Here is an 18,722-nt window from a genome sequence, read left to right on the forward strand (position 1 = left end):
AATTATGCATGTGATAACACGTGCAAAGGCCCTGTGGCAGGAAGACACGTAAAGCTTTGGAGGGACTAATGGAAGACAATGGGGCTGTGGCTGACAGAGTGGGGGGCATGTCATGTGAGAACGGAGGGGCAGACCTGCAGGGTCTCGTATGGCACTTAGGATTTTGGTCTTTACCATACTGACAGTGGTAGTCTTGGACTATTTTAAGCAGGATGGTGACATGATCACATTTGAGTTTCAAAAGATCACCCACTGCAGTGTGTAGAATGAATTGGATTCAATTTCCTCATATGAAACCTAAGAATGGGTGGACTTGCCCTGTGTAACAAACAGCTCATTGTGGTGAGCAAATTACACAAGGTACATAGAAGTATTTTATAAAATATAAAGTATAGAGAAAATCACATAATGATATTTTACAGGAAGCAATGTCATTAGAAGGTCACATTCTTTCAAATTTTCTCTATTAGCAAAAGCAGGCTGAACTCAAGAAAGAAATCTTTTTGTTTATGTTACCAGGCTTCCTTCACCAGGGTAACTACTCCTTAGAGTGTTCACTAAAGAGAAGGAACTTCCCTCACTCTCTCATACTGTCCTTCTCCTCTTCCCTCTCCCAAGCTCAGCTGAATTGCTGCCTGGAGTCCAGGCTTGGCCCCAAACCCATGAAAATTTGCCAAGTATAAAGCATCTCAAGAATGAGATGGATTCTGGGGTGTCTACACCTGAGAAGCAAGATAAAGAGAATTTAGTGGGTAAGTTCCTTTTTCCTGTCTGAAGCTTGTTTTACATCTATTAAGCAAAACAAAAGTTGGTGTCTTATAGAGAATTATAGAGTTAAGTGAGGGATATACTTACTGAAATTGGCTTCAATTTCATTTAAAGCCCAAGATTTTGGATTCACTGATTATGCTGCTTTTGTTTACTTACTGAACATTGGTCCATAAGTTATTTTTTTTCTTCAGTTTTAGATAGAATTGGTGTTTATCTTTGCATTCATGTTTTTGGCATTAAATAGCAAAGATGTGTTGAAGAGCCTGACTGTTCTCCATCTTCGAATATCATCTTTGATGCTGTGATTAAAAGAAAAGTTGGCTTGTTTAAAAATAGAGAGAAGTTGAGAAAAATAAAACTTAGCCTCTGAGAACCAACTGCCATCCTTAATACTAATGACAATTACGTATTACAAAGCCTTTTGCTTGCATTATCCTTTTAAATCTTACAATAATTCTGAGGTAGGTCCTCTTATGATCTCATTTTACAGATGATAAAACTGACTCTTGGAGAGTTTAAAAACTTGTCCAGAAATGGTAATGATGATGATGTGCATGTGTGTGCGTGTGTGTGAGAGTCTATGAGACCTAACCTGTGCTCTGTACCTTGCGTTGCCAAAGAAGCCATAGCACAAGTAAGAAATAGAGAACACATTTGGCGCTATTGATTTGTAAAAGACAAAATATACATTTAGAGACATTTACCTGAATTGGAACAGACACTTTTCTCTTGAAGCAGGCATAGCAACACTGCCATGCTGGAGGCAGTAAGTATCATTTGGTAACGCAAGTGGGAGGTCTTGTCAAGAGTCCCCTTCATTATCTTTTTAGACAAGAAGTTTCCTGAGACATGTTCACTTCCGTTTGAACAGATTAAGACATCAGCTGGGTGGATGGCATGATTGAAGTTGCGTCATCAGTGAAATATTTGAAAGCACGCATGAGTTTTCTTGGTTTTGGTTTTTTAATATAGTGAGAAACTTGCACTATCTCAGAATGAACAGAGCTGGGGCTTCCCTTTTACAACTTCTGATTTCCTGTGCTTCTGGCAGTACTTTCGTATGCTTTTGGCATCTACGAGAGATGCGATGTGGACCATTCTCTGAGATTTGGGGGATAAGTTTGCCCTTGCTCACCTCCAACTTGGATACGTTATTCAGTCAATGGACAATGTTATTCAGTCTCTTAAGCAGTACAGACATTTTTGTTTACAAATGGTGAGGGACTTCCATGAATAGCTGAGTCCTTGTTGTCAACACCAGCATACGCCGGATGCAGTAGTGTGCCCCCACTGGCATTTGCAAGCCTCTTGCTTGTGTGCATCTCTTCCCAAATCCAAGCTCCTGACGTCACAAAGGTACATTAGACTCACCTGTAAGGGGAAGTATTGACACCACGGAAGTTCTATAAATTAGGGCTTTCCGCCACAGAGAGCCAGTTGTTAGACATTTACTAGCACACCACCACTTACTAGCTTTTGGCATTCTTTCCTGCCTCCTTTTGTCTCTCTTTCGTTTTTTTAAGAGTTAAAGTCGATTGAAATCTAGATCACCTAGATCTTAGATGCTCTTCTCAAATAATATGCAAAGGAGTGTTCCTGAAGAGCTTGTTAAAACACAGATTCCTGGGCCCAACCCCTAGAAGTTCTGGTACCTTAGGTCTGGATGGGGCTGGAGCTTTTGCATCCAAACAAGCTTCCAGGGGCTGGTGAAGTTGCCAGGGTCGGATCGCGTTTTAAGTAGCACTATTTTTCTTTTCAACAATTCTGTATTTGCTTGTAAAGTGTTCCTGAACGCAAGCTGTGTGCATATTTTAGAGAAAAAGGCAGGAGGGAAGGTGAATTACAGGGGATGAAAAGATAGTGTCTATCTAGGGTTTTACTTTAGATTTCATGCTTGATGCTCAAAGTCCTTGACTCTCTAGAGAAAGAACCAGTGCATTGCTGAAGTTCTGTTTTACTGACTGTATCTTCACAGGATTGGAGGTGAATACAGAGACAGGGTTGTTAACACTCATCCCCAAGCTGACGAGGGTGGTGGTGCTCACTCACTCCACACACCTTCTATTTTCCCCCTGAGAAACATCTGCTCTTTCCCGCCCTGGAAACACAAATCATTTCTTTAAGTGTATTATTTTTTCTCAGCCTCATGACTAGCTATTACTGTCATTATCATCATGCTCCAGGGAAGGAAACTAGGATATAAGCAGGTTTGGTGACTAGGGAGATGTCACCTCGCTGTTAAGTGGAGGTGTCTGAGTTAGAATGTGTGGCCAACAGGTGCAGGGCCCGCCCTTTCCACCCCTGCTCTGCCCCGCTCCTGTCCACACACCGACCGGCTCTGCCCAGGGTTTTCCGCTCTCTTCTTACTGAGAATGCCGAGCAAACAGAATCTTCTATTCTCACAACTAGCCTGATCTCACATACTCTGGTCTTTATGTAAATTATTGATCGAGGTACAGGTTGGGTATCCCTTATCTCAAATGCTTGGGACCAGCAGTGTTTTGGATTTTGTTTTTTTTTTCCCAGAGTTTGGAATATCTGTATTATACTTACCAGCTGAACATCTCTAATCTGAAAATCTGAAACCCCCAATGTTCCAATGAGCGTTCCTTTAAGCATCATGTCAGTGCTCGAAAAGTTTTTAATTTTAGAGCGTTTCAGATTTTGGATTTTTAGATTAGGGATGCTCAACCCATACAACGTGTAAACAGTAAAGTGTGCAAGTCTTAAGTGTTTGGCTTGAGAGATTGAATATACGAACAGACAATGGCCAGATTGTACATAAAAATATAACTTTGACCCACAGCTTGCAGCAACCTGCTCAGGAAACCAACTCCCTGATCTGCAATAAGCAACCCAGGAAGACAGTTTGCTCTAAGCCAGACTTGCAGGACGCAGATTGTTATCTCCAGTAACAATCCAGGAAGCCACACAATAACTGCTGTAAGAATCATCCCCAAATAGCTAAGATTTGATGAATAACTGGTGGCTTCCCTAATTTTCTCCTCGTTTCCAACTTAGGACAAACCAGTGAAAGTCAAATATGTCCCCACTAACCAATCCCACAGGATGCCCGGCTCCTGGGGAGCCTGCCTGCAGCTCCCCATGCCAACAGCCCCAGTCAGGGCACACCGAGCCTTCCCTATTTTCCACCCTAAAGACTTCCCACTCCTCTGCCTCCCTTTGAGTCTCTGCAGAAACACAGGTGATCGTGGCTGACGCCCTTGATATGGCAGGTTCAGAATAAACAGGCTTGCTTTTCTGATTTTGTTTGTCTTATGTCTTTATTTTTATACATATTAATTAATATGTGTAAACATGTGTAATCACCACCCATATAAACATATGAATCTCTTCCAGCACCTCAAAAGGCTCCCGCATGTCCCATCCGGTTAATACCCCAACCGTCAGCAGCCCTGCTACCCAGAGATAGCTGCTACTCTTAATTCAAACATAATAGTTTTACTTGTTCTTGAATGAAATCATACAAGTCAGATCATACTGTATGTACTGTTATACATGGAATCAAAGAGTATGTCCTCTTGTGTCTGGCTTATTTTGCCCAATATTATCTTTATGAAATGCATCTGTATTTTGCATATGGAAGTTTGTCTTTTTTCTTGCTGAGTAATATTCCTTTGTGTGAATATACCACAACTTTATTCAGTATGCTCTTGATCGATTTGGGTGACACTTTATTTCTTGACTTTTATAAATAAAATTGCAATGAACATTCTTGAATATGTTTTTCACTGTCATGAGCACTCATTTCTCAGGTATTACTTAGAAATTGAATACTGAGCCATAAAGTAGGTGTATGTTTAGTTTTAGGAGACACTTTCAAATAGTTTTTTAGGTGATTGTACCAATTTGCACTTACAACAGCATATCTGAGAGCTCTGGTTACTCCATAACCTTGCTAAAATGTGGTATTATCAGTCTTTGATATTTGCCATTCTGGTAGCTGTGTGTTAGTATCTCACTGTGGTTTTAACCTTCATTTCCCTGAAGAGTAATGTACATCATTCTATTTTGATAGCTTTAGATAACATCATGATACTTAAACAGTTATTTCTGCTAAGAAAGGAAATTACTATTAATGTAACACAGATCTGTGGTCAAATATTTTATGGTTGTATTGATCTAATATTTAAATATTGTTGACCAAGCCAAGGTTGAGAAACAAGCAACCAAGTTACCTAGGCTGTTTTGTTTGCTGTAATTCATTTCCGGTTATGTCATTCAAATGGGGCTAGCCATTTGAAATTTTCTCCCTTACATCCTGGACTCACACAAGTAAACAATCTTGCCTTAAGTGTTTACCCCGGTCCTAAAGGGTACGTAAGTCTCCTCTGATGCAAAGGGCTGTATCTAAGCACCAGGAACAATGCCCAGGGCCATGTCTCTACCAGTGAAGCTTGGTTTTGTCTCACTGCCTAAATCAATAAAGGTAGACATGAATTACTGTCAGTTTGTGGAACTTGTGGGTGCCACCTTACTTAAAGAGATTAAGATGATGATGACAACACTAAGCGGGGAATTTTCTGGCTGCAAAATGAAGGACTGGCCTTGGCTATCTCTAAGGTCCATCCAGCAGTTCCCGAGTGCTGCTCCCAGTGTCAGTGGCTGTGGGCCTCAGGCTCCGTATGTGTGGCTCTACCTTTCCCTTTGCAGGTTGAAAGGAAGGTGTCGACTAGATGCTCTGCTGTTCTTAGTCACAGCCACAGGCAGGAGGGAGTCCCCACTTTTTTACTGGCTGTAGCCTGCTTAGAAGGGAGCACAGCAGAGAACTTAACCTATTATTACACCTGTCCCTATTGTCTCTTTCCCCTCCTAGATTTGAACTCTTGATGGCAAGTTCCCCATCTTATTCTCCTTTGAATTCTCGGCTCTAGCACAGTGCTTGGCATATAACTGATAACATATTTGTTAAATGAATGAAGGAGAAACCAGGGGCAATCTGTTGGGGGCAGGAAAATCCAGTTCTCTACCAGGAAGTAAGCAATGATGGCTTTATGGTTATGTGACAATTTCCACAGAAAATACCTATTTGTGGATTTTGTTAAAACGAGTAATTAGATGTGGTCAGGAATTAGTGGCCAACAAAGAAGTTGTGCAGCCCCTTTTCTATCCATCATCCCCTCTGCGCCTTGTGTAGGTTGAAGTAAAGGCAGTACGGGAGATTTCTGAAGATGCTTTAACACAATCCCAGCATATCCTTTCAGCAGAATCGTAATCCTCAAATCCAGTTATCCGCACATCATCCTGGTTCTAACCATAGGAGGGAGTGGAGAGAGGCAAAGGCTGCCAGAAAGATTTGCTCTGTTGCAAGCTGCAAAAGCAGCACTTTGTGAGTTTCCCACTCCCAGCTGTGCTCACTCAGAAGGCTGAGCTGGGGAGCCTGCAGGGAAGGTGACAACTGCGCTCCCAGCCCCACTTTAACTGGCAGCTAATGACACCCCCAGGCTCCACCAATTGTCCCAGCAGCAGTGGCCTGGGTGACTCCCACGCTCAGGTGTAAATCTTGGAAGATTAATCGCACCCTCGTCTCTTGTCTTGCTCAGCATGTTGAGTACCTAACAGAGGCGAGCCTCACGCGTACATGTAACGATGCAAGCGTTTGATGGGACTCTGGAGGAGCTCCTAAGGTCACGGTGATTTTCTCCATGACAAACACTTGCTTATGAAGCTGGTGTTAAGGCTGTGGCTACTTTGGAAATGTCGAGGGCTTGGCTCTGGGCATTAAGTAGAGCTGGCATCCTTGTCGGGGTCCCGGCTGCCTATGTGTGTTGCATTGCTAAAATCACAGCCCCAAACACCCCGAGGTTTCTGAATACCAAATGTTGCAGTGTCAGCAGGGAGGAAACATACCAAAATTGGCAGAAACTCTGCTGCTTTCTCAACACTTTTATCAAGATTTTATGAAAGTGCATTTGACCCATCGAGACACATACAAGCACAGTTATTACTTGTTTTGTAAAGGCAGAATTGTAAATAACCTTAATGTTGACCAATAGGAGAATGGTAAGTAAACTGAGATGCAGGTGTCGGATGGAAGAGTATGCAATAATTAAGAAGAATGAGGTGGATGAGTATGTATTGACATGGAAATACGCACAAGATATATTAAGTTAAAAATAGAAACAGACACAGTGTGATGCCATTAATCACAAAATAAAATCTACAAATCAAAGCCACATATGTCCTAAATGTAGAGAGCTGTATGTAAACACAGAGGAATGGGTCTATAAGGATGTACAACAAACTGATAACTGTGGACTTCTCTAGATAAAAGTGGGACTGAGAAGAGGATGATTAGAGGGACTTTAGTTTTATTGCTTGGATTTTTTTTTCAATGAGAATGTCTATATACATGGGCTGTGTTATTAATACTGAAAAAGCACTAATACAGAAAATGCAACACAGATTCTCTGAGAAAGCACCAACTATCTATCTTGCACAATGATAGTCTGACCCACCTCAAGGTGGATCCAAGGCTTTGGAAAGTGATATTTGGGGAATTTACAGAGTGTGCAGGCAAGCATTTATTTTTTAAAATATATCTTTATGTGTACTTAGAGCCTATGAAAGGACATTTGTACTCAAAAGTTTTTAACGCTAGATACGTATCTAAAACTTAGATATTTTTCACCTATCAGAATGTAACGATTGAGAAGACTGAAATTATCTAACAAGGACAGGACATGTGGGAACAGGCTCACATATACTATTTGTAAGAGCAGAGGCTGGTCCAAACTATGATAGGTATTTACTGTCTATCAAAATTGTAAACACTAATCCCTTTGACCTAACATGTCCACTGCCAGAAATTTATCCTACACAAGTGCACAAGAACACACATTTAAAACATTCATCAGAGCATTGTTTGTAAGAGCGAAAGCCTAGAACTCTCCTAAATATTCAGAAATTTGGCTCAAGTCTCAAAGAATGAGTAGCAGTGAAGTGCGTAAGTGAGGATGGATTTGAGGTGTTATCATTTAGGCTTCGTGACTTCTGTGGTAGGATAGGGAAGAGGCAGTGATGACTTGAGCCTCTAACCTGGGCAGCCGGGTGGATGGTGAAGGCATTAACTGGGATAGAGACAGACATGGTGTTTGTTGGATGACTTGCGGATACCTAGGAAATATAATTAGTTCTGTGCTCGTGTATGGAGAATGTGAATCAGCTGAGGGGATGAGAATGGGGGTGGCTGTCAAGGTGAAAGGAACAAGAAGCAACAAGGATTGAAAAGGAGGCAAAATGGGGAATATTAAGAATTCTAAAATAAAAGAGTTGGCCAGACGTGCATGTTTTACAACAAGAATTCTAAGACTTGAGAAATTATGTAATTGATGTGATTAAATCTATACAATTTTAGGTAGGATTTGAACTCAGTCCCATATTATTGCAAGGCAAAATTCATTGGGCCCAAATGTTCCCGCTGTCACAATGTATGATTAGCAAGAAGAGATCTCATGCAATGGGCCAATATAACAAAACTGAAAAGTCAGAAATGTCAACTATCAAAGTCTGACGAGTCCGTGGAATACCTATCTATCTGTAAAATAAGAATACTAGTACTAACGTGTATTTACAAATGTAGATGTTAACGTATGGGCCAAGAGCCATGTAAAAGTAATTTTATTTAATCCCCATCAAATCCTTAAAGGTAGGTAACTTCTATCCTCCTCCTCCAGATGAAGAAATGGAAACTCAGACAAACTGAGCAGCCTAAGGCCATAGAGTTTGCAAGTGCGAGAATTCGCAACAGGGACTCACACTCGAGGCCTCTTCAGAATGTTTTCCCATGGACCACATTGTTCCTCTCCAGGGATAATAGTACCTACCTGCCCACTTTAGAAGTTGCTTTGAACTTCACCTGGAAAATTCATGAGCCCAGAAATCTGATAATCCAGTGATTCTGGTGTGGGTGGGTCCACAGATCACATTTTGAGAAACATTGTTTTATGTGTTTTGAGAATAATAAATCGTGACAGCCCTATATAAATGTAGTGATAATGATTGTTCTTTATTGCTATGAGACTTTTCTTGGAAGGGACAGGTCAATTTTAATTTCTAAAAGCCTGAATAAACGTGTGTGTGTGTGTGTGTGTGTGTGTGTGTGTGTGTGTGTTTAGCTTCATTCACACCTGTGGATGGATTCAGGTTTCGCCCTCAGTCACATCCGGTGTGGCCGGCTGTCTAAAGAGTTTCCTCGCCCACGCAGCTGGCAGGCCTTTGTACCAGCCCCATCAATTACAGACCTGCTTCCTTCTCATTCCCTAGGCATCAACAATAAACGGCTTGGTGTGTGCGGCTGGATTCTGTTTTCCCTTTCTTGCCTGTTGATGATCATTACCTTCCCCATCTCCATATGGATGTGCTTAAAGGTAATACCCTGGGAAATGAATTGGGCTCTTCCTAGGAACTGATGAACCACGAAGACTAAAAGCTCTCCCTTAATCTCTTAGATCGTTAAGGAGTACGAACGCGCCGTTGTATTCCGACTGGGACGCATCCAAGCTGGCAAAGCCAAGGGTCCAGGTATGACACTGGCCGCGCCTGCCAATGACCAGGAGCACCTGTTACCACTGCTACAGCCTCTGACATTTTGCCGGGTGCCGCCTATTGAGGGTCAAAGAAAAATCACGGGAAGCTGGTGCTGTTGCCTTTCTGTACAATAGAAGGAAGTTGCCCTATTTTGAAAGTTAATGGCAGTGACCACCAGTTGGAGAGTTTGGAAATGGGAGTCTGTTTCCTAAGCCTCCCTCTGAGGGGTTCAGTGCATGTGAGCAAAGGAACATCACTTATTACCAGGGCCACTAGGAGAATGTGGGAGGAGTGACGGGAGAGAAAGTAAAAGGGTGAAGTAGACCACTGAGTTGTTCAGGGAGAACATTCCAGGAGCTGATTTTTGATTCTCTTTGAAAGGGATAATGGAAACGCAAAAGGTAGTTGCCTCTCATGGCAAGTAGATTAGTAGAACGATAGAGCTGGAAGCCATTGTACAGCTCCCTTTGTCAAATCCCCTGCTTTGAAAATAAAGAATCTGAGGCCAACATAGGTTTGATGAGTTACCTAAGTTTACCTTGCAGTTGGAGGTAAAGATAAGTTTTCAGGCTTTCTCACACCTAATGTAGTATCTATTTCCATCCATTATCGACAACCTTGGAAGGAAAAATGTTCCAAACTGGTCATATTTTAAAAGGATTTTTTCATTGTTGTTGTGTTTGGTCAGGGGTGGGGGTGAGGATGTCACTCCCTAGAAGAGAGATATTGATTTAATACTCATAACTTCTTGTAGTGTATATTTCATCGAACCATATGAAATTGCTAATATTTTTTGACTCACAAAAATGGTGATTTCATGTGGTTAATTCTAATATTCTTGAAAGGAGAGGCAATCAAAAATAGCGTCTTAGAAGGCACATGAAACAATATAACACTTGTTTTCTGCTTTATGGCTTATGTGAATAAATTGTGCTCTCTCTAAATGTAAGATCTCTGGGGGCAGGAACTTTCTTATGCAGCTTAACGCTCTGTGTGCTGCGCTCTTGACCATAAACGATGGGAGGCCCTTGGATATGTGACATGAAAAAGTATAGGAAAACCTTGTGAAGAAGATTGGCCATTTTCAGTATAATCTTACTTGTCTAATTTCATAAAGGACTTAAGATAAAGAGGGCAAGAATTGCTTATTATGGATGTTAAGTTTGGCAAAACAGAAGTGTTGGAATCATCCAACTGAGGTATCACAGAGCAAAGTTAACCATTTTCCGGTTATGTTCCATCTGGTGGGCTGAAGCTAAAATAAAGTTGGATCTAAGAGAAGCAGAATAGCCATAACTTAAGAGGACTCTAGAGAAAAATTTATCTCTTTTAAATAATTTTTCCCAGAAGAGTTCGCTGTTAAATGTCCCAGGGTAACAACTCTCGTCATAGGTGTCTCTGGGGTTAACGAGTTACCTCAGAATGTCATAAGGACCAGAGGGAAGCAAGCCAAGTTGCTCATGGAAAACCTCTCCACTCTTGTAAATTGAGAATTATTCTTTAATAATAAAATTATTCATAATAAGAGCTGCCAATTCATAAGCACTAGATACAGACCTGACACTGTGTTTAGTGCTTTATTTCAACATCATGTTAAATCATGCTTGATCTTCACTACCGACTCATACATATTAGGTGACAGAAGCTCAGAGAGGTTCCCTGGTCCCAAGGCTACTAGGTGGTCGGGCTGGGACTTAGCTCCCTCTATTTCTAAAGGCCAGGATCTGAACCAGTGACCTGGCACCAAAAAGGGAAGTAAATTGGGCAGAAATTCTTACCGCAAGTCTCAGGAAGGTTTAGAAACCAAAAGAAAAAGCACCTTAGCAGCATTTTCTGCTGATGTTACCAGCCCTATGGTGTTCAACCTAAAAATTTGTTTCTGTTTTAAAAACAAAAACAAGAACACAACACCTTCTTGAATAATGGAAAGGGACTAGTGTCCCCACATTGCTGACATGCCTTGTGGTTCTAATCTTTGAAACTCTTGAAGTCGAGAAAGAACATTCACCAGGGTGATGTTAAGGACTCTCAGGGTTCTCCAAAGAGTCTTCTTACACCCATCCTTCCTCCGCCTAGGCTGAACCCAATACTTCACAACTCAGAGAGAAGTAAAGGTGTTTACAATTGGGAAATGCCATTGTTCTTGAACTAGAACTTGGCTATGGAGAAACTGTTAATTCTGTAATACGTTGGTTTTGGGGAATCTGAGACCCTGGGAAGATTTTAATTCAGTATTCCTTCAGTACTATTGAAGATGCCAGAGAATGTTGGCAGTCGACTGATATTCAAGGTGAAAAGTCTATTACTTGAATATTGGATATAGGTATCTTTATTTTAAGAAAACCAATTTCCTTTTTAATTAAAAAAATGTTCTTTTTAATTAATGTCAAATTAGACACTTGGATAGAGCTAGCTTGTTTTAAGAATAAAATCTAAAAATTAATCTCAAGAATCTTTATCTTCTTACCAAAAGACTTTAATTCGTAGGGAACTACTTTTCTTTAGGTCTGACTAATAGGAAAAAAACATTTTCCCAAAGTTATATGTGTTCATATTAAAGATCATCTGGGGAACACATTAGTGTATAGCCCCATGACAATATTGTCCCATATAGCTATGAGACTATTTGTTGTAGCTATTTTCAGTAGGGCAAAATTTTAAACCGATTTTCTTCTTTTTGTAGGTTTGATCGTGATCCTGCCCTGCATAGATGTGTTTGTCAAAGTTGACCTCCGAACGGTCACTTGCAACATTCCTCCACAAGAGGTAATGCTGGTTAAATATATGTTACTAGAAATAAAACCTGTTTCTTCCCTATTATATGGGCAATCCCAATTTAACGGTATATTTTTAAACTATAAGGGGGAGGCCGAACTGAATACCCCCAGAGACCTACCTGAGTTGCCCTAGGTGGCCCCTGAAACTAATGGCCCTTTGTTTTGCCGAATTTGAATGAAGTCAGGGGCAAGGGCTGAATTGCAGTACCGGCCTTTCTATTAAGGTAAATGGACTTTTCATTACTTGAAGATAGAACATGGTCTCTGGTGCCATCTACGTTTTCTAAGCGGCACTGCTTCATCAAGTCTGATAAAAATCGGAAGCCAAAAAAATCACAGGCATCAAGGAAACAAGTGTTCTACCTTTGCTTAGAAGACAGAAGACAGTCAAGTGCCAGAAGGATTCTACTATTACGTTTTAAAATGAAAGTGACTGTTCTCACCATGACAAATCAAGGGCTTTTGCCTCTGGGGTATAAGATTTCCCTAAGACAAAGTTACAGGGGCAGGTGTGACCACACCTGTGGAGGAATTTTGCATCAGTTAGGAAGATACTCTACTCAAGCTGGGGCAGGTTTTAGGTGACTGCAGCGTGACTGTCACTAGTGCTCTCCTTTTGTGGAGGAGGGCTCTTGGGCTGGCTGTCACTGTCAATAGCTGTGAAAGTCATCAACATGTGATTTTGCCCTGTTCTTGCTCTGCAGATCCTCACCAGAGACTCTGTGACTACGCAGGTGGATGGAGTCGTCTATTACAGAATCTATAGTGCTGTCTCGGCAGTGGCTAATGTCAATGACGTCCACCAAGCCACGTTCCTGCTGGCTCAGACCACTCTGAGAAATGTCTTAGGGACACAGACCTTGTCCCAGATCTTAGCTGGACGAGAGGAGATCGCCCATAGCATCCAGGTAAAGACAGCGAGAACTAACAGCCTGTACCTGTAACTCATTCATTTTATTATCAGTGATTATCAAACAGCAGTTCAAAGTGTCTCCCATGTGCGCATTTGCACCCACTCACACATACAACTGCTCCAGAGAGATGAGCTTCCCTTTGGGATTTCATTTATCTGTTATCACGAGGAATAGATTTAAATATCTGGGTGGAAGAAGGGAGTTATTGAAATTGTGCCCTTTATCCATTTTCTTTGAAATTCAAAATTAGGAATTAACATCACACACCTTAGCCTTTTCTGAAGAGGTTAGAGATCAGATTTATTTTTAGTTTAGCTTATTTCTGAAGTGCAGCCATTTCTCTGGCAACCCATATATTCCCACATTTCAGTGGAGTATGAAAGTTAGAAGAAGATTCATTTGAGACAGCATGGACCTGCCATCTCTGGAAATTCTTACCCCATGCCACCAATATCATTAATGATATTAATAGTAATAATGATTCTAGTGTTGATGAAGATGTAGCCGGTATTGATCTCATTTCTTGCACACTAGTTTATAGACAATCACACTTCCGTATTTTCTTAGCACAGTTACATTTTGATCCTGAGCCCCCTTTCTGTAAGTTAGGAGGAAATTCAACTTTAGTCCTTCCTGTTGTCTCTTCTAGTGCCTAAGGTAGAGCAAAGGCCCCAAGCTTTTATGAGTTAGTACTGGTTCTGCATAACTGCCCACAGTGTTTGTAAAAGCCCCATGAGTTTGACAACTCAAATGTTTCCCATCCTCGGCCAGGTCACTGACTTCCTGTGAGGTCTCCCCTTCTCCCGGAGTCCTGCAAGCATCACAGAAAGGCAAGGGATCACTTGCCCTCTGGGAGAAGAGATCTCTGTCCCCCATTCCCTTGGGGGAACTACCCTTCTCATCTCACTGTTTTCAAGATACTCTTCACTCCAGGATAACCAGCAAGATGTCTTCAATGGTTTTAAGCTTTTATAAAGGACAAGAATATCTTTGACTTTAAGCAGCTTCTGCTCTAAAAAAATATGCCTTGCTACTTGTTTAAAACTGGCCATAGCGCAGGGATTAAACAGAGCAAGGCAAATAATATCTATCTCAAAAAGGACCCAATAATGATAATATTCATTGTCATTGCTAGGCACTGAGAGATATATGTATTATCTCCAAATCTCATGACAACCTGAAGGGAAACCTTTTATAGGTAAGAAAACTCAGAACGAGAGAGGTTAAGAAACTGGCCTAATGATTCATAGCTGCAAAGGGCAAAGCCGGGATAAAATCCAGGTCTGTCTGAGAAGCCCATGCGTTGCCGAATGCTCCGTATCAGTGACAAGCAAATTTGGGATATTTGCTCACATTTAGTTCGCTATCATATACCTCCTAAGGGATGGTTTTGAGGTAGATCCTGCTGGTAGATGTCCCCTAAAAGATCTGTCAGATTTTTTTCCTGAATTCTTTGTGAGTTTCACTTTAAATTTCAGAAAGTAATCAACAAGAATGTTAACTTCTGCTCCCTTCCCAAATTATCTCACTCCAAATGCTACACGTGCAAAAAAAAAAAAAGAAAGAAAGAAAAATTTATCTTGCAAGTGTAAAGCGTATCAGAAATGCACGCCACACCCCTGTCTTCTGATCAGTCTTTTCTTCTGATTTGGAAACAGACTTTACTGGATGATGCCACTGAGCTGTGGGGCATCCGCGTGGCCCGAGTGGAAATCAAAGATGTCCGGATTCCCCTGCAGTTGCAAAGATCCATGGCAGCCGAGGCCGAGGCCACGCGGGAAGCCAGAGCCAGGGTAAGGGCTGGGCGGTTTACAGGTGGAGGGTGGGCCAGCTGGTGTTGGGGCAGACGAGGACAGAACTCGAATGGAAGACTGGGGGCTCTCCATTATTTTTTTAAGAAAAAAATTTATTTTGTTTACTGAGAATTTTTCCTGATCTAAAAGGTAACGAGCAGCTTAATGGACCTTGAGGAAGCTTGGTAGCAGGCCTTGGGGAGGATGCTCACCAGCACACTGAGCAACTTAGCAGAGTGGGAGTCAACTCCGGCTGTGCATCAGCCTTCCCTATGGAGAATTTAACAGAGCAAAACAAAACAAAACACCAATTCCCAGCCTCGCTTCAGACCCCCTAAAGCAGGGTCTTGGGTAGGCTCAGGAACCTACATTTTTATAAAGCTGGTGATGTGGATGTAGCCAGCTTCGTGCCTGTCTTTTGAGCATCATTGTTCTAGTATTAATATATTAAATGTTACTGGATTTAAAAGGGTTAATTAGCCGGCCATGGTGGCTCACACCTGTAATCCTGGAGGGGCAGTCAGGGGAGGCCAAGATGGGAGGATTGCTTGAATTCAGGAGTTTGAGACCAGTCTGAGTGAGAGCGAGACCCTGACTCTACCAAAAATAGAAAAAATTAGCTGGGCGTGGTGGCATGTACCTATAGTCCCAGCTACTCAGGAGGCTGAGGCAGGAGGATCGCTTGAGCCCAGGAGTTGGAGGTCGAAGTGAGCTATGATGATACCACTGCATTCTAGGCAGGACGACAGAGCAAGACCCTGTCTCCCCCCTGCAAAAATGGGGGGGCGGGGTGATTAAATACAATCCAGGTTAGAATTACAAAGTGTAAGTGCACCCTGGCCCTGAGTGTCCCTAAATCTGTTGAATCTGCAGCCTTCATGTCTGTGTGGATAGGTTTCCTGAAGTATCAGAAACCAACTGAGATTAGAAGCCTTTGTGTACCCTCTTGGGAGTCTAGCTGGTGCGCTGATGAAGGTGTTTCTTTGCCCTCATTCCTTACTCACATCTCGTCTATCTGCTCAGCTCCAGCAGCTTCCAAGCAGGGACTTGGCCATGAATGAGGGTTGAGAGATCACTTTGGCACACAGGCAGCAGCAATGCCTGCAGGTGGGGCGGCTGGGTCCTGCCCTGGGCATTCCTGGGCAGTCTGAGAACTGAAAAGAGAGGGAAGCACTTATGAGATTTCTCAGGAGTGTTGTAAGGCTGGCACTTGCTCCTATTTGTAATCAAGAGCTGAGAGAACAATTCTTTGTAAGAATGAGACTAAGGTGGCAACAGAATAAAATAAAAGCATCTCTTATGATAAGTAAAAGCTACAAAAAAAAAAAAGCCAGTTAGAGGCCTTAAATTTCAGCTTTCTCTGAAAACAAACACACTGAGCAGTGGAGCTCCAAAGCGCTTCCAGAGCATTAGTAGGGTAGATGCCAAGTATTCATTTGAATTAAAGATAGTGCTTTTATATTTGTTTGAAAATGAAATCCAGGGACCTCTAATTTGTGAAATATCTCTCCCCACTTCCTCTAGTCTCCTTGAATTTCCCTAATCACATTAGGATGTGAAACTCTTATCCTTGCCAAAGAAGTAACTAGGTAAAATACGTATAGTGCTGGGGCCGGGGAGAGAGGTATCGGTACACACCCAGAAAAAGAAAGCACTGGGCACAGTTGTAAACTTTTGTTTCTGAACTATTTTATTCTATCATTTTAGGTCCTTGCAGCAGAAGGAGAAATGAATGCTTCCAAATCTCTGAAGTCGGCCTCCATGGTGCTGGCCGAGTCCCCCATAGCCCTCCAGCTGCGCTACCTGCAGACATTAACCACGGTGGCCACGGAGAAGAATTCTACCATCGTGTTTCCTCTGCCCATGAATATACTAGAGGGCATTGGTGGCGTCAGCTATGACAACAACAAGAAGCTCTCTAATAGAGCCTGAGGTCCTCTTGCGGTAGCCAGGCATTGCTTAGACAGTCCCATCTACTCTCACAGAGAAGCCAGCAGTTAGATGTGGTGAGAATTCCAACACTATTCACACGACAGTAACTCCACAGCTGGAATAGCCTTAGCAGGGAAAAGCTATAGAGGCTACAAAAGAAAAAAATTTAAAAAAGGCAAAAATTATGTATGTATTAGGCTTTTATATTTAAGAACATAACCAACTTTGCAATAGCCTTATATAATTAATTAGTGGTTATCTCTGACATATAGCAAGAATTTTCTTGCAGCAGGAGAGGAAATCATTGGGTGACTGAGACTAAGATTTCAAAACTACTTTTTAACAGTTTTAAGGAGCGCCCTAGATCATTTGTAAAGTGACATAGGCCTCATATTTATACGGCATATTTGCTTTATAATTCCAAAGTAGCTACTTGGTAAATCTCCAATAGTTGCAACCAAACCCCATAATGCTGAAAATTATGATCGATTTAGATGTTAAGGACAAGAGAGGTATAGAGGCTTCTAGCCTCAAACATGTCACCAACCCCACAAGGCAAACAGCACTCGGCTCACAGCCCAGTGCTCTTGCCCTTGCTGCATGTCCTGCTGAGCGTGTTGGCCAATCCTCAGCCTTCCAGCACCTTTGCCAGAGGGTGGGACAAGGCACAGTGAGGTGGCAAGCTCCAGTCAATTCATTTGCTTACAAGGGAGGGAGAATGCTTGCCAAAGGTTTTGCTGGTCGAAGCTCCTGGGGAACATCATCCTGGGGATTTCATGTTTTCACTCTGTTCTTAGTCCCAAGAGCCACAGGTAATCGAGAACTGTTTGTGCACTCTACCCCCATGCCTGTCCCCACACACCTAAATAACCTGTTAAAAATAAAGAAGCTATAGAATGTGGATGTATTTTAAAAATTGCTTTGTTGGAGGTTATTTTGTTGCTAAAGTGCAATTTCCTATTATAATCAGTTTTGAGAAATGGGCTAGAATTTTTTAAAGTTACTATTTATTGACTGTCTTCTTTTGGTTACACTGTACTCAGCCCTTCATAGATGCCAAAAATTATCCTTATTTTACAGATGAGGCAGTGATGTCAAGAGGTTAAATAACTTACCCAAGGTCCCTCAGCCAGAGAGTGTTGGGTTAAGATTTAAAACTAGGTCTGACTCCAAAATCCTTGCTTCTAAACATCATCGAGTTTTACTGGGGGAAGGGAGTTCAAAGGAATAGAGTCCTCTAGTTCCTTTTTTTGACTTCAATATTAAACTTTTAAGTTCTGGAAGTCCAGGTACCCACTGTATTGCCCAGGACTTCACACGCATGCACACAAGCTTCACACGCCTTTTCACACTCCACACATACTCGCCACATGACCCCACCACCCTCACATGCCCAACCCCCCTCTGTCCCCATCCCTGTCCTCCCTTCACACACATCCGGTCAACACAGATGCATCAGTTACATACAAATGCAAAATTGGGATCATGCTCGATCTTCAGTTTTATAACCTATTTTTTTCCGTGAAAGCCTGTAAGTTTTGGACAATCCACAGCTTATGAATTTTGCAGTAGGTTCTACTGACTCTATGACTCGAGCACTCATCTTTGACTCACTGAGGTTCATATGTTTTTTCTTATAGACTAAGTAATTGCCTTGTAGCAGGAATCGAGGACTTAGGTACATAGGCAGGAGCCTAACGCAGGTCATCCACGTCAGCCAGTATCTGAGTCCATGAGGTTGTACCATCTAGACACTTAACTGGTAGCCCCACATCTTAAGAACAATGACAGACTTAACACAGGCCAGGGCACCTCTAGCACTGAGAGCCACCTGTGAAGGAGGACCTACTTATACAAGGGTATTTTGCTGGTCCACAGCAAAAAATCTCTTTTTAGCCTTGCTGCAGAAATTTACAGTTATTTCTTTTTTGGCTTCAGTGATTTGCATTAAAAATGCAAATCTTTCCTGGCAATGTACAGCAAAC

At 41.9% G+C, this 18,722-nt stretch overlaps 1 protein-coding gene across 1 annotated transcript; it reads left to right on the forward strand.

Annotated features, from left to right (window-relative positions):
- The first annotated feature begins 423 nt into the window (after positions 1–423).
- On the forward strand, positions 424–17,655 carry STOML3 (stomatin like 3). The gene is made up of 7 exons (XM_045566726.1): positions 424–752; positions 9,058–9,161; positions 9,243–9,315; positions 12,005–12,087; positions 12,803–13,006; positions 14,671–14,805; positions 16,513–17,655. The coding sequence occupies exons 1-7, from the start codon at positions 701–703 to the stop codon at positions 16,735–16,737; spliced, it is 876 nt and encodes a 291-aa protein (XP_045422682.1). The 5' UTR covers positions 424–700; the 3' UTR covers positions 16,738–17,655.
- The last annotated feature ends 1,067 nt before the right edge of the window (positions 17,656–18,722 follow it).

The sequence above is a fragment of the Lemur catta genome, chromosome 13 (genome assembly GCF_020740605.2).
Source record: "Lemur catta isolate mLemCat1 chromosome 13, mLemCat1.pri, whole genome shotgun sequence".
NCBI lineage: Eukaryota > Metazoa > Chordata > Mammalia > Primates > Lemuridae > Lemur > Lemur catta.

Bases quoted from the DNA above. Each gene is read 5' to 3' on its own strand.
- STOML3 (XM_045566726.1), top strand. From the start codon at position 701: ATGGATTCTGGGGTGTCTACACCTGAGAAGCAAGATAAAGAGAATTTA. The intron at 9,316-12,004 runs GTATGACACTGG...TTCTTTTTGTAG, and splicing joins TGGCAAAGCCAAGGGTCCAG to GTTTGATCGTGATCCTGCCC. The intron at 14,806-16,512 runs GTAAGGGCTGGG...CTATCATTTTAG, and splicing joins CGCGGGAAGCCAGAGCCAGG to GTCCTTGCAGCAGAAGGAGA.